General features: G+C 40.8%; 2 protein-coding genes across 2 annotated transcripts in view; one reads left to right on the top strand and one right to left on the bottom strand.

Moving 5' to 3' along the window:
- Positions 1-2,906: 2,906 nt before the first annotated feature.
- LOC143386577 (rho guanine nucleotide exchange factor 5-like) lies at positions 2,907-15,999 on the bottom strand. Its single transcript, XM_077108077.1, is given in 14 exon segments — positions 2,907-2,982; positions 2,984-3,059; positions 3,655-3,759; positions 5,264-5,334; positions 7,109-7,285; positions 7,926-8,083; positions 8,564-8,653; positions 9,068-9,142; positions 9,393-9,522; positions 9,814-9,966; positions 10,511-10,671; positions 14,997-15,250; positions 15,457-15,521; positions 15,959-15,999. Coding segments are annotated over 14 exon segments (1,632 nt in total).
- A 75-nt stretch (positions 16,000-16,074) lies between these two features.
- LOC143640178 (mesoderm induction early response protein 1-like) overlaps positions 16,075-22,501 on the top strand; it is a 48,010-nt gene continuing 41,583 nt past the window's right edge. Inside the window, exon 1 of the mRNA XM_077108076.1 lies at positions 16,075-16,132. Coding sequence (XP_076964191.1) covers positions 16,075-16,132 — 58 coding nt within the window. The remainder of the gene's footprint in view (positions 16,133-22,501) is intronic.

Here is a 22,501-nt window from a genome sequence, read left to right as displayed (position 1 = left end):
TGTTAGTGGTAAAACCAAATCACCGCCACAAAAATTATTTATGCAGAGATCTCAAAAACCGAGTACCAACATGCACAGTGTTGGTAAAGTGTCTTGGGAAGGTGAGTGGGTCAAGGACCACATCTACAAGGGCCATGTCTATAAGGGACATGATACAAAATACCGGATTTCTAATTTGATCTCATAAAGAATTTATCATAAGGGCAATACCCCTAAATGCTTGAAAAGCACAAACTACATGACTGGATCAATAAGGAATCCAAAAGGAAATTAAGTTTATTTCAGGGGGATAAATATGTGTGCGTAGGTTTATGATTCAGTGAGTTTGCCTCCCATGTACAAGGCCCCAGGTTTGATCTCTACCCCTGGGGAAAATGAAAGTCTCCATAGGCTGGTCTTATCAAGATCATCATAAATGACCAAGATGATAAGCAATGCACAATTAAAATTTTAAGATAATAGCTAATTTGAAGTGAATATTGGTAGTGAAAATTTAAGGATAGCTTTCTAAGTTAAGAGAGTAGACAAAAATGACCTGCAAATTCAGTAGAGTCAAGTTCACAAATAATTTACCATCTTATGACCTTAAGCTCCACTTGTGTTTCAGTCAGAAGAGGTTCTACACCGAGGACTGCTGTTGATGTCTCCTAAAGATACTTCTTAATGCATTGTTTTACTTTAAAAAGCAACAAAACACTGTACATTCATATGTGCTTCAAATGCAATTTTATCCAAAAAATATGGGCTAATGCTTGTTGCTACACTCTTTCCTAACAATTTTGGCTATGTTTCTAAGCCAAAGATGCCAGTTGAGATTAAAGAAGAAGTTAAGTTCAATTATGGAAATCTGAAGAAGGATTTCACTATACCTACACTTAATTTTCCTGTACTCAAATTAGAGAAATTTTAGTAATTCAACTGCTGAGAGATCTATATCTAAGTTCTTCTCTTTTGTTTTTTAACCAACAATCTAAACATAGGTAGAATCCAATATCTTTGGGCTTCCCAGGTTAGATAGTAACCCAATTAAATGAATACATGTTAAATATTGAAAACATAGTTAAAAGTCTTAAAGAGCTTAGGTTCAAAGGGATCCGAAAGCCTTAACAACTTCAAGCAAAGAAGCAGTCATGCAATTCAAAAGATTATTTGCATATGTTTCATTTAGAAGGTGGTTATTTTACTTCTCTGAGCAAATATTGGGGACTTTGTCTACAAAAATATAAGGTTGCATTGAATCATATGGCCATTATTCAAATACTGGCTTGAACAAATAGTTTGGATTCTTAAAATTATTATTGCTATTAATAACAATGAGCTCTTCATTTATATATTTACATATATATGCAAATCTTGTCATATATTAATAATAAATATTACTTAATTTATAATCTGATTTTATGAAAATAGTGGAAAAACTCCACAACTGAAATTCTCCATCTATTTAAAACTTTTTAGCAACCATCCTGCTTCAGACAAAATGTTATTCTTCATTTTTACATGCTATAGTGATAATAATTAAAAAAATAAGCAAGCTAACATATTTTATGATGGATTGAAAAGATAGTGTTATCAAAAGTGGTACTGTGTGGTCATTATCATGATGAACTGGAGATAGAACAAACTTTATAATGTTTATTCTTACCTTTCTACAAAGTTGCAATGCAACCTTCAAGGAAAGATCATAATGATCTAGCTTAAAAGATGCCATGGAAGATGCTAGGTTATTATTACATCATACAACAGTTCTCTGTGACAAAAACAATTCAGTGATACCCTTCAACTGAGAAAGGTAATCTTAAAGGAGACAGAGGAAAATATATGGTTAGAGTTGGATAAGGCTTTGGAGCTTGCTTGGTCTGATCCTGCATTCTACATATAAGGGAATGGAGACATGGAGAGATTGAATCATAGCCTGTGTTAACTGCACTTTAGGCCTCCTGACTTGGATTCTAGGACTCTTTCTGTTGTGCCATGCTGCCTTCATAAAGAAGTCAAAACTTCTGTGAAGATATCTTCACAATGATGTGAGCCACAATAAGAAAATCATGAATGGTCTGAATAGGATTTGTCACATCCACCCAAACTAGCCAATATCTAGACCTTATAGGTATAATAAACAGGGTTTGAATGGGGCTTTCATTACACATCGAGTACTTCTCCTTCCTTCTCCTACTTCTGATACCATGAAAAGAAGAACAACTGCCCAAACTCTCAGGGGTCACAAAGCAGCTGCCACACCCTACACCCCACGTTGGCCTTCTTTCATGACACCTAAAAAATAGGCTGGAACTCTTATGGGAATCCATGTTTTGAAACTTGTTCAGTCTGAGGAGTCTGAGAAGAAAACACTCAGAGAAGTGCCAAGTTTATTATGACAAGAGTACCCCCTCACATTGCCACCTCGAGACACAGATCTCAGTGACGCACGCACGGCATTCACACCAACTGCGGAGACTCTGAGGCTGAAAGATACCTTAGAGGTCACCAGCTTGACCTTCCCATCTGATGTGTCAATCCCTCTTAAACATTGTCCTCCAGTGACCTGAGGTCAGAGTGTTGAACTTGTGGCCATGACTGAAACTTGGGCCAGGTCTAAATCTGCACTCTGGAAGCCAAGGATGCTTTAGGACCCTATGGTAGCAGAAGTAAAGTTCCCTGAATAAGGCTTTTCAGGCCCTTTTTCTATGAAAAAAGGATCCCAGAGTCCAGTGTGAAGTCCCTCAACATCTCCCCACCAAGCACAAAGCACAGAAAAGGAGGCCTGGGATGAGTGGCTGGGTTAACGGGGTTTTGTCCTTGGATTTAGTTCTTGGTCCACAGAAAGCCTCTGCAGCAGTTTCAGAGGGCAGCCGTCTCCATGAACAGCTTGTTCTTAAGCTCATGAGATTCCTCTCAGGGAATAGCTAGGCACGATGTTCCACCAGTTGTAGTTTGGCAGTCTTGACTCGATGGGCCTCCTTCAGGTTCCGTGCATGAAACGTTGGAAATGAACTCCACTTGTTGCAGAGGGAACCAGCCTTGCTCCCTGTCTGAGAGCCTCACACCTTCCAGCCAGCCTGTGGGCACAGGGCAAGCATAAAGAATTACCTGGAGGGGGCCAGCCTCCCAATGTACTAAATATGGCTGCCCTGGATCTGGTGAAATCTGCAGCTGCCCATTCCTGCGTCTTCCCCATTGTTAGGAGATGCATTGTGTCCCCTTTACCAGTATGGGTTGATGTCCTAATCCCTGGGACCTCAAAACAAGACCTTATTTGGGAATGAGGTTTTTGCAGATATAATTAGTACAGTTAAGCTGAGCTCATATTGGAATAAGGTGGCCATTAAGCCAATACAACTGGTGTCCTTACGGAAAGAGGGAAATCTGGGCACACACAGAGGAAAGAGGGCCCCAGGGAGACGTGGGCAGAGACTGGAAATGTGCTGCTAGAGCTAAGAAACATGTTTGACTATCAGACTGGACAAGGCTAGGAAGGATACTCCCTAGAGGTTTTGGAAGGGACATGGCACTGCCAACACTTTGATTTTGGACTTCTTGCCTACCAAACTGTGAAAGAATAACTTTGCTCTGTTACAGCAGCCCCAGGAACCTAACCACCCCCACGTCTTGCCTCGGACACCTGGCCTGCTCCTCCTGGAGTCTCCTTCTTACCATCGCTGCTCTGCTGAGTCACCATCACCACATCGGCCTTCTCTAGTGCCAACTCGTCATTCTCTCGGGGCTTGTAGGCGCAAAGACACTGGACTTGTGGGGAGTCTTTGGAAGAGAAGGGTGAAGAGAGATCAGAAGGGGCAGGAGCTCAGAACACGAGCAAGAAATGGCAGGGAGAAGTAGGCAGGACTTAAGTTAGAGGTAAGTGTAGGCTCATAAACAAAGAGGGAGTCTGGAAAAACATTCATCTCCTACCAGCAAACAAGTAGTTGATACAGAAATAAAAATACCCAAACTGAAATGGATCAAAAATTCTATGTCTCTGGAGAAGATGACTGAGAAATTTGCGACCACTGTTTGTTTACTACAAATACTAGAGATCCTATTGAAGACCCACATTCCTTCTGAACCCCTCCCCAGTCCCTTAGTCTTCAATGGATTGTGAACTTCTTAAAACTGACTTTTGGTAAGAACCATGTCTCCCTCTTCTAAATGTTCCATTTATGTGCTTTGCTTCTCCACTGAGATGGTAAAATATGAGCCTGTGACTCATTCTTTATTTCCTTCAATGTCTGAAGTGAGACTGGGAGACTCCATCAGTGGAATCCGAACTATGCCCTAGACAAGGGACTCAATCCCCTTTGGCTTCAGTATCCTCATAGAGTGACCAAGATAATTATTGATCAAGATGATTCTTGAGGAGTTGCTGGATATCTGTTTATTTTTATGAACCAGGCAAAATTTCCATAGAGCTGAGGCTGAAGATAACAAAGTTCAGAGTGTGGCTGACCTCTAAGTGTTCCATCATATGCGGGTATTGCTCTTCTTGCTTTACTACCCTGCACTGGTTCTCCCAGAAAACAAGCACAAGACTGCATATTATTTGTATTTCTTTTTCTAAAACTCCTCCCCATCTACCATTCTTAAGATCATAGTGAAGAAAGAAAAATTACCCTGCCTCCCTTTTCCACCAGGGAAGCCAACTAATGGAATATATAAGAAGTTAACAGATTTTAGTTCTCCTAACTCCTTTTCAAACTTCCTTATATTCATTTATTCTTTTCAGATACTAAAAACCCAGTATTCCTTTGAGTTTTTTTTTCCTCTGGACATAAACTAGGAAATCCTTGCTGGTGGACAACTGAGGGCTGATATAAGAGCCAAAAGAAGTCCATCTTGGCACAAATGCACACAAATTCAGAATGTGAGCCTGCAGATACTGGGGACCCTCCAGTTAAGTGGCCTCAGGCCATCCCATACAGGAGGGGCATGAGCAGGACACATCTGTGTTGCTATCCTCCTGTGATCCCATATTTTCCCCAACACCTTCAAATTAGTAAAACCCAGGCAAAATCAGCAGAATCGACTTAAGGGGACAAATATCTTAGAATGAATAAACTATAGCCTAAGGCAGTGTGTATGGCGGGAGGGCATTGCCATGGTGAAGAGCAATTTTAAGCAGATGTATCTCAGTGTTGAAGCTCCAGTGTTTAAGCTTCACTCTGGAAGTCTGAGAAAAAGCAACAACAGAAGTCTCACAGAGTTACCGCCCAGCACCCTGACCTCTTGTGTCCAGGGGAGACCTCTAACCCTGATGATCCTCACTCACCATAACACTCCAACAGATCCAACTCCTCTCTTGGCATGGCCAGGGCTGAGATCCAGCGAAGCTTTTCACTTCTGAGAAAACAAAATAGGGTGGTATTTTCAGTTACAACTGCAGCCTTGGGGTGTGTATCATAGCCAATGATTGGGAAGCAAATAGCTGTGGGAAGGACTTTCTAGTTCAGTGATTTCACCACAAAGTCACCAGGACCCTACACAGTGGAACCTGGTATCATCCTGAACTGTAGGTTAACGTGTCTTTCACACTTTCCCTCTTTCTTTCCCGCTCCAGATTCCTTATACCTTCCAAGTCGGGGTATAAAGTTAACTGTCAATTATACACATACAGACTTTCCATTTTGGAAATTGTGCCAAGTAAAATGTTCGTCCCAGTTTAGATTCCCTCTATCACTTTGCATGATTCTTGATACTCCCTTGCCCATATTAATCAAATATTTCAAAAATTAAAAGTTATTCTGTGATAATAATTCAACTGGGGAGAAATACCTTAGTATTTTGTTGTTGTTGTCATTCTTGTACAAAGTAATACTAATTTTATAATCATCTGGAGGTTTTGCATTATCTTAACCTCTGCTTCCACATATTCCTAGGTAATTGAGAGCTGACACTTTTACTGGAAAATTCTACCCAAAGTACTAAACAAAGAGAACATAACTGCATCTGATTATTTAGTTTATGTGATATTTACCATACACAACCTGCTATCTGCCTTTCTGTTCCATAAGTGAAGGTAAGTGTTATCAGTACTACCCTGAGTAGTCTTCCAAGGGACAAAACTGAAAATCTTCTTCTTCTTCTTTTTTTTTTTTAAAGAGAGAGTGGAGGGAGAGAGAGAGAGAGAGAGAGAGAGAATGAATTTTTTTTAAAATATTTATTTTTTAGTTTTTTGGCAGGCACAACATCTTTGCTTGTATGTGGTGCTGAGGATCGAACCCGGGCCGCACGCATGCCAGGCGAACGCGCTACCGCTTGAGCCACATCCCCAGCCCTGAAAATCTTCTTGAATGTAGGAAATCTCAAATGACTAGATACATTGAAAATTTCAAAGAAAGACTCTTTTCATATCTTTTATAATACTGATAATACTATAGTCTTTTAGGAATTCATTGTTGTAGGCATTATGTACCACATTTATTATACTTTTAATTCTTTTTTAAAATTGGACAACTTAGCAACACAGGGTCTTGCTAAGTTGCTACAGCTGGTCTCCAACTTGTGATCCTCTTGCCTCAGTCTCCCTGTTATAAGGATTATAGGTATCTGACGCTACACCTGGCTGTGAACCAGATTTTATAGGTAAAATTGTGGATCTCCAAAGATGTATGCACAAATGAATATATTAGTTGTTATGATCATTGAAAAGATAAGCCAATCAAATTTCTCAGCACTATGACTTTCTGCTTAACAGAATATGGAGTAGGCAGGTTGGGGTGGGGGAGCAAAAGGCACCCAGTGCTTGTCTTATTCATATATGTGCCCAGCAGCCATGGCACTGAAGGGTCTCTGGTTTGCACACATGAGCGCTAACTCACAGACACCAGGATGAAAATTCTTTGCTTACTCCATACCAGTCCATCCCCTTTCTTTAGTTTTTTGAGTAAAGGATATAAAATAGATGCTGAGTCTTAATGGCAACTTCAGACTTCCTCCTGCCTGTGATCTCCTGCAAGTTGCCTATTAACTCTGGGAATTTAGAGCTCTCCATTATGGCCCCTAGTCCAGAGGGGGCTAAGTAGTGATTAGGTGGTTTCCTGGACATTTTTTTTTGCCTGGTCCCACTTCCTTCCCAGGCTACCCACACCAGTGCCCCAGCTCAGCCCCATCTCACTGAGTCTCTGTGCAGAAGAGGAACTCAGCCTGGGTGCCCTGTGTGTTGTGCCGCAGGAAGAGGCAGAAGAGGTTTTTGTGTGGTCCGTGTAGCTTCATTTCACACTTCTCCCCCCTGATAGAGGAGAAGGGAGCATGGTCAAATACCAGGAATTGGTTACCCATTCAAAATAGAAGTCTTTTCATTGGACTCTAGGCTTTCTATATTCTATCCACCTTCACATTCTTGGATTCAAATTCTATGTCCTTAGCATCTGCAGCCTGAAAATTCCTATAAAAACCACAAAATGGTCCTAACTTGCTTTCAAGATGGTAGCTCCTGTGTCCTCACCAATTTGGCAAAACATCTATCCCTTGCAATGAATAATGGGTTACTTTAAGAAGTTGAAGAAACAGAATGAATATAAACTTTCCAAGGTTCCAAGGAATAGAGTATTAAGATCTGAAATTAGTTAAGTATCTCTGGGCTAGCAGATGGATTCCAGCCCAAAGTGTGCACACACCCCTACACACACACACCAAAAAACCAAAACCAAAACAAACAAACAAAAAAATGATTTCAGAAGGTGGTTAAGATCATTTGAGGCATTTGTAACTCCATTATGGAGGCATTTATAACTCCTCATGACATAATTTGGTGGGGTCTTCTTTTTTTGCTTTGGGCTCATTTTTCTCTTCTCTATGCTATGACCTAGACTCCATGGGTTGAACCACTGAGAAGATCCTCTAAGAAGACAACCCTTCTCTGTTCCTTTAGGGCCTTCCCTCTTAACTTCTCCATTCCCTTTCTCTCCCAGCCTCCCATTCCAAACACTGACTCTCGGGGCCGGGACAGCAACAGGCAGTCATTGAAGAGGTGCAGATGGATTGGATGTGTATTCAGTTTCCTTCGCATCCCTGGGGAGACGCTGAACTCTAGGGCTGTCAGTTCCCCACTCTTCACCAGCCAGCAAGACTGTGAGATGAGTGGGAATATCTATGGGCAGAAGAGAGAGAAGGCAGTGTCACAGACAGTCCTTCCCTCCTCACCAACCATCTCTTCCTTGTTTTCTCTCTTACTCATAACCTACCTGCATAGATTATGTTTCCCTCTGAACCCTCTAACTATCCTGTCCACTCCTCCTCTTCCTTGTAACTGCTGTTCCTTCTTTAAATTATCCTTCCAGAGATTCCCTATGAGTCACAAGCAAATGTGTGTGTGGGTGTGTATGTATTTGTCCTCCCTTTTTAACACCAAAAGAATATAATATGCACACAGTTATGCACCTTCATGTGACAGTGACAATAGTTTTGGAGATTGAAGAGGATATTTGTGTATCTCAGAAACAGAACAGAAAGCAAGGCAGGATGGTTGGAGGCTGGAAAGAGGGAAACAAGAGGACTCTGTTTAGAAGGTGACCTGTGGGACATGCCATAGAGAGTGATGGGCAGAGTAGGGGGCTGGGCACTAACTCACTTTGCACTCAAATTCAATCTTCTGGCTCAGGTAGATCAGTTCCTCTGTCCGACGCATCCTCTGGACATTATTATTGCAGTCTCGGATCAGCTGAGGGTTTGGCAAGGGGAGGAAAGGGGACAAGTACTGTATTAGAGTCTTTGATCTCAGAGTTCCCTGAAAGCAATCTGCAAAAGGATATGACAGCCTGCTCTTTTCTCCTGGGCTGGCATTGACTGAAGGGAACATGGAGGTCAAGCCTTAGGACTCTGGTGTATTCTGCACAAGCTGACAGAATGCTCCTGGGTGAGGGGCTATGGGAGTGGGAGCGCAGTTCCTTGGTATGTGGTGCTGGGTATGGAAGAGGAGGCTGTGGGTAGACATGCTTGGAGGTGTGTTGGATGCCGGGAAGCTGAGCTCCACCTTAACAGGATCCCACCTTCCATGCTGTCTGAAGCTGTGGGCCTGAGGAAGGGATGACTTGTCTCTGAAGGACAATCAGGATGGGAGTGGGTAGCTGCTGACCTCCTCCAGGGCATGGTGGGCCTTTGTGGCCTCTGCTTCTTCTGAGGATCCAGGTTGTGTCCTCTTCAGAATGTTCTATAGGATTAACAGCAGGCAGGAGCCAGGTGGTAGGAAGAAATAAACAAATAGGAAGAGATAACTGGGGGTTATTAATGGAGAAGCCTAAGGACACAATTTCAATAACAAATATTTCTGAGAAAGAAGGGTGTGTGCAGTGGGGAGACTGCTCACATCCTCCACAGGATGTGAATGACGGTCCTCTGTCCTGAAGCTTCTCAGGATCATCCCTTTGAGATATGGGTGATGACCCATGTACCTGCCATACCTGGAGCAGCAGCTTGAGACGGGCAATGCACTGGAAGGGCAGAATCAGAAAGGATTTGAGGGAAAGGTGTTGACAGATGGGGTCACTTTCCAGCTTCTCCAAGACCTCTCGGAAACTGCTGTTGCTATTCCTGCATGATAGTGAACCTCTGGTGAGGAGGGACATGGGGAATGATGGGGGGCTCCATGAAGGCGTGGGGAATGGACGCTCAGTGGAATATCTGGGGTTGGGGACAATGGTGAGATCTGCTGCAGAGGGGCCCAGATGTGATTACTGAGAAGATCTGATATGGAGGGCATGCTGGGGCTTGACACCACACCGCAGGCACAGGGACATGAACCCTTGGGACAGCACTCTGGGTGAGGGATTGGCACAAGGTCACTGCAGGGCCCACCAAGAACTGAATGGGGATCAGTCTCACAGCAGACTTTGGAAGGTGCATTCTTGATAGGTCTGGTTGGTGACGTAAGGCAGGTAGACCCGGCGGAAGTCTGGAGCATGGTTCAGGACTATATCACACACTTGGAAAGAGAAGATGTTGTTCTCGAAGTTCTCTTCTAGGTCTGAAAGGAACCCGTACAGTATTTAAACAAGTTTCGTGAAATTTTAGGGCCTCAACTCAGCAGCCCGCTGACCCCTGTTATGCCCTGACTTCTGACTTCTTCCTATTAGGAACTTCTATTGACTCTCCTTAGCTCTGTGCTTCTTTCCACACACTAGGATTCTCTATTTTTGCTAGTTTGCTCCTGATTTAACTCTTGATTCTCATATTCTATTTCTTCCTTTTCTTCTATCTCATTCTGGTTTTCCCATCTTCAGATGATTTCCTCACCTTATCTCTAATGCAGCACATGCCCACAGTTATGTCCACAACCTTCACCCAGGACATTTTTCTCATTAACTTACTTATCCAGTGATGGCCTGTCTAACCTCAACTGTCTTTGCTTCTTTGCTCGTCCTATCTCTACAGCCATCTGGAATCATAGAGGGAGCTGAGGCCCAATTTCATCCTGAGACATGGCCAAGGGAAGGTTTCTAAAGGGAAAACACTGACTGAAGGTTCAGTGGCTAACAATACTGAGGCTGAGGGAGTGGTACTTGGGAGAGGATAGTCTCACGTGGTGCTGACGTCTCAAACATCCTGTAACCAAGAGAAGAGCCACTGGTACTCCTGGTTGGAAAGGGTGGCCCTGAGTTGGCTTGAGAGTTGGAAATGATTCACAGCTATGTGCAGACTGTGCAGGTATGAGGCCTCTGACACAATCAGCTCAAATTTGGCCTAAGATGTTGAAAAGGAAGAAGACAAATGAAAAACTTTGCTAGCTCTCTGGCATATACCAGACACTAAGGAATATTCTAGGATTAGGGATCTAAATAAGATAGACCCTTTCATAGCTCATGGTCACAACAGAATCTAACTTAATCTGGGGGAGAGATAAGAGTTGTTTCAATATGTAAGATTTAAACCCAGAGCTTGAAAAACATGTGCAAGCATCCAAAGGCAAAAATATGCTGATCAAGAAACTCAACATGCACATAAATGGATATCTATGAGAAATGGTGACCATGCTAATTTGCTTCACTGCAGTAATCTCTCTCTCTCTCTCTCTCTCTCTCTCTCTCTATATATATATATATAAATATCTCATAACATCAGGGTGTACACCTTAAATATACACAGTAACTTTTTTTAAGAGTTTATTCATTTATTTTTTTTTATTTTTATTTTTTTTTAAATATTTTTTTATTGGTTGTTCAAAACATTACAAAGCTCAAGGCATATCATCTTCCATACATTTGATTCAAATGGGTTATCAGCTCCCATTTTTACCCCAATTACAAGTTGCAGAATGACATCGGTTACACATCCACATTTTTACATAATACCATATTAATGACTGTTGTATTCTGCTACCTTTCCTATTCCCTACTATCCCCCCTCCCCTTCCCTCTCCTCTTCCCTCTCTACCCCATCTGCTGTGGTTTAATTCTCTCCCTTTTTTTTCCCTTTCCCCTCACAAACTCTTATATGTAGTTTTATGTAACAATGAGGGTCTCCTTCCATTTCCATACAGTTTCCCTTCTCTCTCCCTCTCTCCCACCCCACTCGTCTCTGTTAAATGTTAATCTTTTCCTCATGCTCTTCTTCCCTGTTCTGATCTTGGTTGCTCTCTTTATATCAAAGGAGACATTTGGCATTTGTTTTTTAAGGATTGGCTAGCTTCACTTAGCATTATCTGCTCTAATGCCATCCATTTCCCTGCAAAATCCATGATTTTGTCATTTTTTAGTGCTGCGTAATACTCCATTGTGTATAGATGCCACAGTTTTTTAATCCATTCATCTATTGAAGGGCATCTAGGTTGATTCCAAAGTCTAGCTATTGTGAATTGTGCTGCTATGATCATTGAAGTGGCAGTATCCCTATAGTATGCTCTTTTGAGGTCCTCAGGGAATAGACCGAGAAGGGCAATAGCTGGGTCAAATGGTGGTTCCATTCCCAGCTTTCCTAGGTATCTCCATACTGCTTTCCATATTGGCCGCACCATTTTGCAGTCCCACCAGCAATGTACAAGTGTACCCTTTTCCCCACATCCTCGCCAGCACTTATTGTCACTTGACTTCCTAATGGCTGCCAATCTTACTGGAGTGAGATGGTATCTTAGGGTGGTTTTGATTTGCATTTCTCTGACTGCTAGAGATGGTGAGCATTTTTTCATATACTTATTGATTGACTGTATGTCTTCCTCTGAGAAGTGTCTGTTCAGGTCCTTGGCCCATTTGTTGATAGGGTTGTTTGTTATCTTATTGTTTAATTTTTTAAGTTCTTTGTATATTCTGTATATTAGGGCTCTATCTGAAGTGTGAGGAGTAAAAATTTGTTCCCAGGATGTAGGTTCCCTGTTTACCTCTCTTATTGTTTCTCTTGCTGAGAAAAAACTTTTTAGTTTCAGTAAGTCCCATTTGTTTTTTTCAAAAAAATGTTCCTAAATAAATTGAGCATTTTGGGAACCAGTTATACAAAAGTATGAAGAGATGAGGCAGAAGAGGCAAAGAGAGATAGGAACAAGGTCTAGAGAGTTAAATAAACAATGTAAAACAGTTTGGACTGAAGATAAGAGAAAAATGAAAAAAACAAGGTTTTATGTAGGGGAATAACTTGATGAGATGTGCTTTCTGATAAAGACATTTCTGGAACAATGTAGAGAAGAGAGTAAAGAGAGTAAAGGGTAAAGGGTAAAGAGAGCCAGGGTAGGAACTGTTGTAATAATACCAGATGAGAGATGAAAGCCTCAAGAAAGAAGGGGATGAGGTTACGCAGGCCAACTTCATAAGTATTTAGGGGGCAGACCTGGAAGGACTTGGTTACTTGCTAGAAATCGGGCCTGAATAGGAAGGAAGGGCCACAGTTAACGCCTCGGTGTTTAAGTCAGGGAATGAGGTGAACAGTGGAGTCACTAGGTGGATGATAGAGTTGTCCTTGAGAGAGGGACAGGTTTAGGGAATGAAGCTGATGGATCAGGTTGGGGTGGAAGGAGAAATAGAAACAGGATATTTGAGAACAAGATGGTGCAGTTGTGTTATAACATAAAACACAGCCCTTGAGAGCATGTTTGGAGGTTCCAGCAGGACGTGCAATGACTCAGGGCCATGACAAGTGTGGGCTTCTCATGCTTTCCACCCAGGCATGTGGCTTCAAGATAGACCCTGGATAGAAAAGCGAAAGAAGACAGACACACCTTGGATGGCCAATGACATGGCCCAACAACCTCCCCCACAGCAGCACTCGAGCTGACGTTGCAGGTTTGTCTAGTCCTGGGGCCAGTGTTCACTGACCCTGCGATGTTGGTGGTTCATTGAATCTTTCAAAACCTCAGTTTTCTTGTCTTTTTATGCAGATAGAGTGGCTCTCCCCTCACAAAGACAGTCAAAAGAAACGGAGCCTGTGACAGCACACTGTAGTCCCCAGGGGGCTATTTTATGACATGCAAGTGCGTGTATAAGAGGTAGAGATGCAGAGGCCTCTCTTCTCACAAACATGAGGCCAGAACTGGACCAGGAGCCCTGGAGACTTCCTAGTTTCCTGGAGTTGGGGAGACAGAGCTAAAGTTTGTGTCATATCCCATTGTTTGAATAAGAAATATGGGTACATTCGTGATTTTCTAAACATTCTCAATGTATTTTAAAAATGGTGGTGAGAACAGGGCCTTCAAGTCTGAGCTCTGAAAAACCTAAAAACATCTGTCTCTGTGGTAGTAAAAGCATTGTTTACCATTACATTCTTATGGCCAAACTGTTACTCCTCCCTGATGATGAAAGGGGAAAGCTTGGCACTAACATTTAGCAAACTATGCACCAGCCACGATGCTAAACTAAATACGTGTTATTTCATTTAAACCACGTAGCAGTGGTGATGTCTGTAACCTCAGTTACTTGGGAAGCTGAGGCAGGAGGATTACAAGTTTGAGGCCAGTCTCAGCAACTGAGACCCTGTCTCAAAATACAATAAAAAAGGCAGAGGATGTAGCTCAGTGGTTGAGAAGCCCTGGGTTCAATTCCTCATCCCACAAAAACTAAATGAATAAACTAAACCACCCAGCAACCTTGAAAGGTAGGCATTTTAACTTCAATGTGTGGATGAGGAGATTGAGATTTAGTGAAGTTATATAACCTGCCTAAAGTTGCACAGCTGGTAAGTGGGGAACCAGGTGCACCTCACGTGGTACTAACATAGTCAACATTTCTTGAGTAACAGGCTCTCATCTTTTCACTTCTCCAGTAACTCTTTGTATCTCTAGTTTACAAAAGGGGAAACATCAGCTTAGAAGGATGGAGTAACTTGGCCAAGTTGAACGGTAGATCTTAAAGGGAGTTTCCCATGCAGGTCATTTACTCCAAAAGCTAATTTCTTAAACTATTCTATTGTACCCTGCTCTACTGCCTTCCTAGGAAGAAAGGCTGCATGCCATTTTTCAGATAGATCTGCGAGTTAAGAGAAGCTTTTGATGGAAAACGTGCTAATAGTGATAGCTTAAAACCCGACTAACAGCCTCTAGTATTGCTCTTGGGAATGAAGACCCAGAAGAGATGCTTGAAAGCCTCTTAGATCAACTCCCCGGGGCCCTCTTTTAGGGACCCCCCCCCCAAAATATATATATATATATATATATATTGATTGATTGAAGAGGAAACTTCAGTGTAGCCTGAAATCTTGCAGGAAGAGGGAAATTTCAGTCTACCCTGAAGCATGGGATGAAGTTCATCCAAAAAATTTACAGGCATTGTTACTCTACACAAGCCCAAAACCAGTAACCGGTGGGCACAGATGCACAGTGGCATGAGGAAGCAGGGAGGAGGACAGTGCTCATACTCAGAAAACAATTCATTCTCCAGAACGGTGAGGATTCAGGGTCACTGTGTGTGTGTGTGTGTGTGTGTGTGTGTGTGTGTGTGTGTGTATGCGTGGGGTGTGGGATGAGCATGGGGTGGGGACAGCCTGCTCTTAGAGGTGGTACTGTGAGTAGGAGACAGTAAGGTCAGCAAGGCAACCTTGCCAGCTTTCCTGTAACCCCTTCTCCTCCCACACCCTGCCCTGCTTGGTACCTCTTGCAGTTTCTGGTCTTCGTGAGTCATGGAGAGCAGCACAGCACTGTTGCACACCACAGGGATTTCCTGCCAGAGGGAGACACTGGAAGCCATGGAGAGGCGCTGCAGGCAGGACTCTGAGGACACCAGCGCCTTCCGAGGCTGCCGTGGGGAGGTGGGCCCAGGTGCCTCTGCCAGGCTGTCCAGCCACTGCTGGCTCTGAATCTCCTTGTTCTGAAAGAAATCGCTGTATTCCTGGTAAAGTAGCTGGGCTACAGAGGCATGGGAGGATGCATAAGAGAGGAAGAAAGGGAAGGTGAACGGAGGCCCAGGGAAAGATGGAAGCTGCCCAGCTACTGCTGACCTGGCAGTTCTCTCTCCTGCAGACATCACCCCAGCCTGCCAACAACCATGAGGCCCAGTCTCTTCCTGGGCAGAACACCTACCTAGGCCTGCAGACCCACTCCAAGGTACTCACAGGAGTTGATGAGATTGGAGCGGCGTCTTGAAAAGCCTCCTGTCCCCTCCATTGGTTTCTTCTCCCTGTGGAGGAAGGAAGGCTCTGAGGTGCTTGCTGGCCATGAGATAGATGACTCCGGGCAACTGCAGATGAGAAAGCCTCTCACCTGCCTGGCATGGGCTGGAATGTCATGACCCAGTTCCCTAGAGAGGTGCAGAGTTGCATCCTGACCCTCTTCAGGATGGTTGGGAACTTTTACATGGGGAGTAGTTCAAGATCAAAGGACTGAGAAGGATGGATGTCTCAAGACTCAGCCAACAGAGCCCACAGGTAGAGTTCAGTCTCCTTGCCCTGGATTCCTGGTGTCTGTCTTCCCCACTTTACCCCCCCCCCCCCAAAGAGAGAGCCATGAGCCATTCTAGGTCCCAGAACCCATATCAACTAAAATCCAAATTATGAAATCTTAGCATCCCAAGCACAGAGAGAGAGCAAGTGCATCTATTAGGAGAAGGTAACTCACCGGAAAACAACGGCATCTGTGGGGCCAGGAGATCTGCCCATGGCTGAACCTCTTGAATCTGAAAATAGAAATGGGTGACATAACTAAGATTTCAGAGGGACATAACTAAGATTTCAATGGGTCTTGGTTTGGCTGGACCTCCTGAAGAAGATAACTCTTACAGTGAGAATTCAGGTATCCAGAAGGGAAAAACCAAAACCAAAATAAAATAAAATAAAAGGAATTTGGGAGGGAATAAAGTCCAGGCTAGAGTATTGAAGGAAACCAGTCTCAGCTATATCCCCTGCCCTCGTCAGAATAGAAATGGGACAAGTAGAAGGGACCTTCTCTACTCCACACAGGTAGGTGCTGAAAAGTAGAAAAAATCCAAGACAACATTGTGGGGAAGAGACAGACACTAAAAGAAGGCCCGTGTTGAAAAGAGATGTGGAGGTTGAAGGGAAGGAGAGGATGCTCATGAGTTTCTCTGTTGAAGGCAAGATGTGAGAGAGTGAAGTTGCAGAGGGAACAGCAGTGACCCTGGGGGCAGAAGATGAAACGTGGCAGGTGCACCCCAGTGTGAGTGCCCACCAGGAGCCAGGTAGGCCTGGGCTTGACTCCCAGGGAAATCACCCACTAAGCCTACCTTTTCATAAAGGTAACAGATAATAATTAATCACACCCTCAGAGTTGTGAGGATAATTGTTTTCAAGTTGCTTTTCACCTCCCGGTTATTTTGCCCAGCCGGACTGCGGCACTACAAAGCCTTCTTTTTACTCTTATCACCTCAATTTAGAAGGTACCTCATTAAATTGCTCTTAGCTAATTCGCTTTCTAAAAAACTCACATTTCACATACAATAAAGAAATTTCTTTAGCTCTACTCTTTTAACTTGCACTTGATAGCATACGGGCATTCATTAAGTTTCACTGTCAGCAGAACAGCACAAATTTAACAGTTTTGTGATCCATTTTTACTAAATAGTAGAAGAGAAAGTGTTATGTTAAGGGCAGTGTGAGTTTAATTTTCTGTGACATTTAAAATTACTTGAGTGCATCCCCAAAGAAAACTAATAATTAGCTTCAATGTAAATAAAACCTTAGCATGAATTGTTTGCATATACTAGTAAAAGATATATAAGTGAAAATAATCTACGAAAGTTCATAATGCTTATCTAGCACACAAGAAATCTATGGATAATAATAACAAGAGACAAAATTTGATGTGTATCAGAAGATACATTTTAGTGAAAAAAAGTTTGAAATTTAATTGTGGCTTTAAAATACTCTTCTATATTAGATTATATAAATACACATATTTCATTTTATTGTAGTTAGCAAAAGAGAAATATTGCATCCTGGTCACTCTCCAGAAATCTGCCCATGTCACAGACGGGTGGACAGACAGCACTCCGACTCACCCTGTGCAGGCAAGCAAGGAGCTTCCTGTCCCAGCCACATCAGAGGAAGATACAAGACAAGCACTAGTTCACCTACCATGGTATGAGGGAGGATCTAGGGACCAATGCCCAGAGACACATTATTTTTAACAAATGCAACACTCACTTTCTCAGCCACTGGAAGTGGAGCATGGGTCTACAGGGGGGAGTGGCCAATCTGACCTATGGCCTCTCACCCACCTACCAGCACCACTCACCAGGGTTGCTAGGAGGTGCAGTCATTGGCTGACTGCACCAGGCATGCTGGGTCACAGTGACTACTGCATCCTTCTGTCAGCACTCAGGAACCCCTCAGTTCCACTGGACCTGGGAGAGACTGGAGGGGGATGGGAGGATGTGAGGATATACTTTAATATGTGTATATATAAGTATTTACTTATTATATCTTTATGTGTGTGTATATATGTATGTATTTTACATCTTTATCGTGTCTTTATATGTGTGTATATATTTTATGTGTGTATATACATACATGCTTATGAACTTTATACTTCCATGTGTATATTGATACTTAATTGAGAGTAGAGCTTCTATTTATCATCTTTATTTATTTATTTATTTATTTATTTGAATACTGTTTCTTCCACATTGGTAACTCTGGTTTGGAAGCATAGAGGGAATAATTTAATTTTCATGTCTCATAAATGCTCATTTCTTTTGTCCCATAATACATATCAAAGAATAAAATTGCAATACTTCCACAGTATTATTACTGGAAGCATTCTGGGGTTTTATTGTTAGTTTTCGTTTGGTTTTTAGCATATACTCTCTCATTTCTTTTTTTTCTTTCTTTCATTTTTATTTTTTGCATTTTCTTTTTCTTTTTTGCCAGTTTTTTTAAAATTAATTTTAAAAAAATAAATGACAGCAGAATGCATTACAATTCTTATGACACATATACAGCACATATTTTCATATCTCTGGTTGTATATTAGGTATGTTGACACCAATTTGTGTCTTCATATATTTACTTTGGATAATGATGTCTATCACATTCCAACATCCTTGCTAGTCCCCTGACCCTTCTTTTCTCTCCCACCCCTCTGCCCTATCTAGATTTCATCTATTCCTCCCATGTTTCCCATCCCTACCCCTCTATCAGTTAGCCTCCTTATATTAGAGAGAACATTCAGCATTTGTTGTTTTGGGATTTGCTAACTTCACTTAGCATTATGTTCTCAAATGCCATCCATTTACCTGCAAATGCCATGATTTTATTTTCTTTTATTGATGAGTAAAATTCCATTGTGTATACATGACACATTTCTTTTATCCATTCATCCACTGAAGAGCATCTAGATTGGCTCCATAGTTCAGCTATTGTGAATTGTGCTGCTATAAACATTGTTGTGGCTGTGTTCCTGTAGGATGCTGTTTTTAAGTCCTTTGTGTATAGACCGAGAAGAGGGATACCTGGGTCAAATGCTGCTTCCATTCCCAGATTTCCAAGGAATCTCCATACTGCTTTCCATATTGGCTGCACCAATTTGTAGTCCCACCAGTAATGTATGAGTGTGCCTTTTTCCCCTACATTTTTGCCAACACTGTTATTGTTTGTCTTCATAATAGCTACCATTCGGACTGGAGTGAGATGATATCTAAGAGTAGTTTTGATTTGCATTTTTCTAATTGCTAGAGATGATGAGAATTTTTCAAATATTTGTTGATTGACTCTATATCCTCTTCTAGAAGTGTCTTTTCAGGTCCTTGGCCCATTTGTTGATTGGGGTTTTTTTTGATGCTTTTTGAGTTCTTTATTAACCAGAGATTAGTGCTCTATCTGATGTGTGAGGGGGTAAAAATGTGCTCTCAGTATGTAGGTTATCTGTTCACCTCACAGATTGTTTCTTTTGCTGAGAAGAAAGTTTTTAGTTTGATTCCATCCAATTTATTGATTCTTGATTTTAATTCTTGTGCTATAGGAATCTTATTAAGGAAGTTGGGGCTTTATACCACATGATGAAGATTAGGCCTTCTTTTTCTTCTATTAGACACAGAGTCTCTGATTTAATTTCTAGGTCCTTCATCCACTTTGAGTTGACTTTTATGCAAGATGAGAGGGATTTAATTTAATTTTGTTGCATATGGATTTCCAGTTTCCCTAGCACCATTTGTTGCTGTCTTTTCTCCAGTGCATGTTTTTGGCACCTTTGTCTAATATAAGATAATTGTAATTTGGGGGTTAGTCTCTGTATCCTCTATTCCGTATCATTGGTCTACCAGTCTATTTTGGTGCTGATACCATGCTGTTTTTGTTACTATTGCTCTGTAGTATAGTTTAATATCTGGTATAGTGATGTTTCACTTTTCTTGCTAAGGATTGCTTTAAATTTTGGGGGTCCCTTATTTTTCCAGATTAATTTCACGATTACTGTTTCTGTTTCTATGAGGAATGCCATTGGGATTTTGATTGGAATTGCATTGAATCTGTATAGTGCTTTTTGTAGTAGAGTCATTTGATAATATTAATTCTTCTTATCCAAGAGCAAGGTAGGTCTTTCCATCTTCTAAGGTATTCTTTTATTTCTTTCTTTAGAGACCTATAGTTTGCATTGTATAGATCTTTCATCTCTTTTGTTGTTCATTCCTAAGTATCTTATTTTTTGAAGTTATTGTAAATGGGGTAGTTTCCTCATTTCTTTCTCAGAGGATTTTTCACTATTATACAGAAATGCCTTTGATTCATGAGTGTTGATTTTGTATCCTGCTACTTAGCTTAATTCATTTAGTATTTCTTAAAGTTTTCTGGTGAAGCTTTTTGGGTCTTCTATGTATAGAATTATATCATGAACAAATAGTGCCAGTTTGAGTTGTTCTTTTCCTGTGTGTATCCTTTTAATTCTTTCATCTGTGTAATTGCTCTGGCCAGTGTTTCAAGAACTATGTTGAATAGAAGTAGTGAAAGAGGGCATCCTTGTATTATTCCAGTTTTTAGAGAAAATGCCTTTAATTTTTCTCTATTTAAAATGATGTTGGCCTGAGGCTTAGCATAGATAGCTTTTATGATGTCGAGATATGTTCCTGTTATTCCTAGTTTTCCTAGTGTTTTGAACATGTAAAGGTGCTGTATTTTGTCACATGCTTTTTCTGCATATGATTCTTTTCTTTGAGTATATTGATGTGATGAATTACATTTATTGATTTTTAAATGTTGAATCAACCTTTCATCCATGGGCTGTATCTCATTTGATCATGGTGCACAATATTTTCGATATGTTTTTGTATTTGATTTGCCAGAATTTTATTGAGAATTTTTGCATCTATGTTCATTAGAGATATTGGTCTGAAGTTTTCTTTCTTTAATGTGTCTTTTCCTGGTTTTGGTATCAGGGTCATATTGGCTTCATAGAATGAGTTTGGAAGTTGCTGCCTCTTTTTCTATTTCCTGAAATAGTATTTAGGAGTTCTTCTTTAAAGGTCTTGTAGAACTTAGCTGAGTATACATGTGATCCTAGGCTTTTCTTGACTGGTAAACTTCTGATGGTGTGTTCTATTTTATCACTTGATATTGGTCTGTTTAAGTTGTGTATGTCTTCCTGATTCAATCTGGGCAAATTGTATGACTGAAAAAATTTGTCCATGCCTTCAGTGTCTTCTATTTTATTCGAGTATAAGTTTTCAAAATAATTTCTAATTATCCTCTGTATTTCTGTAGTGTCTGTTGTAATATTAGCTTTTTCATCATGTGTGCTAGTAATTTGAGTTTTCTCTCTTCTTCTCTTTATTAACATAGCTAAGGGACTTTCAATTTTATTTATTTTTTTTAAAAAACTAACTTTTTTGTCAATTTTTCAATTGCTTCTTTTGTTTTGATTTCAGCTCTAATTTTAATTATTTCTTGCCTTCTACTGCTTTTGCTGCTGATTTGTTCTTCTTTTCCTAAGGATTTAGATATAGTGTGAGGTCATTTATTTGTTGACTTTATTTTTAAGAAATTGATTTTGTGCAATTAATTTTCCTCTTAGTATTGCTTTCATAGTGTCCAAGAGATTTTGATATGTTTTGTCTATGTTCTCATTTACCCCTAAGAATTTTTTAATCTCCTTCTTGATGTCTTCTGTAACCCATTGTACTTTCAGTAGCATATTGTTTAGTCTCCAAGGGATGGTGAAATTTTTATTTTTTTTATTTTGTAGTTTATTTCCAATTTCACCCCATTATGATCTGATAAAATGCATGGTAGTATCTCTACTTTTTTTTGTATTTGCTAAGAGTTGCTTTGTTGGATATTATATGGTCTATTTTAGAGAAGGATCTATGTGCTGCTGAGAAAAAAAGTGTATCCTCTTGATGCAGGTTGAAATATTTTATATATGTCAGTTAAGTCTAAGTTATTGATTTTATTATTGAGTTCTATAGTTTTTTTTATTCAACTTTTGTTTTGAAGATGTGTCCAGTGGTGAGAGAGGTCTGTTAAAATCACCCAAGATTAATTGTGCTGTGGTCAGTTTGACTCTTGAACTTGAGAAGAATTTGTTTGATAAACATAGCTGCACCATTGTTTGGGGCATATAATATACATTTATGATTGCTATGTCTTATTGGGATATGGTTCCCTTGAGCAGTATGTAATGTCCATCTTTATTCCTTTTGATTAACTTTTGTTGGAAGTCTACTTTATTTGATACCAGGATGGAAACCCCTGCTTGCTTCAACAGTTGATGTGCATATTACAATTTTCTCTATCCTTTCACCTTCAGTCTGTGTATGTCTTTTCTTATGAGATGTGTCTACTGTATGAAGAATATTGTTGGACCTTTGTTTTTTAATCCAGTCTGCTAGCCTATGTCTTTTAATTGGTTAATTTAAGCCATTAACATTTAGGATCATTATTGAGACATGGTTTGTATTTCCAGCCATATTTATTTATTTTTATTTAACATATTTGGAGTTTCAGGCAAACAGAAATTCAAATTTGATTTGCATTAATTGAATAGATAGTGTATTAGCTTATAATTCACTACCAGGGATCTTAGGAAAGGCAATAAGCTGTGAAAGCACAATTTCTCAAATTTGCCTTCCTTGATTCATTACTACCATACAGGAGGTATGGAGTGTGCTCCCAAGGTTGATATGTGGGTTTCTGTATGGAATCAGGCAGCGAT

The sequence above is a fragment of the Callospermophilus lateralis genome, unplaced genomic scaffold (assembly GCF_048772815.1).
Source record: "Callospermophilus lateralis isolate mCalLat2 unplaced genomic scaffold, mCalLat2.hap1 Scaffold_130, whole genome shotgun sequence".
Taxonomy (NCBI): Eukaryota; Metazoa; Chordata; class Mammalia; order Rodentia; family Sciuridae; genus Callospermophilus; species Callospermophilus lateralis.
The sequence above is the reverse complement of the archived record's forward strand: the minus strand, read 5'-3'. Positions and strand labels throughout refer to the sequence as shown.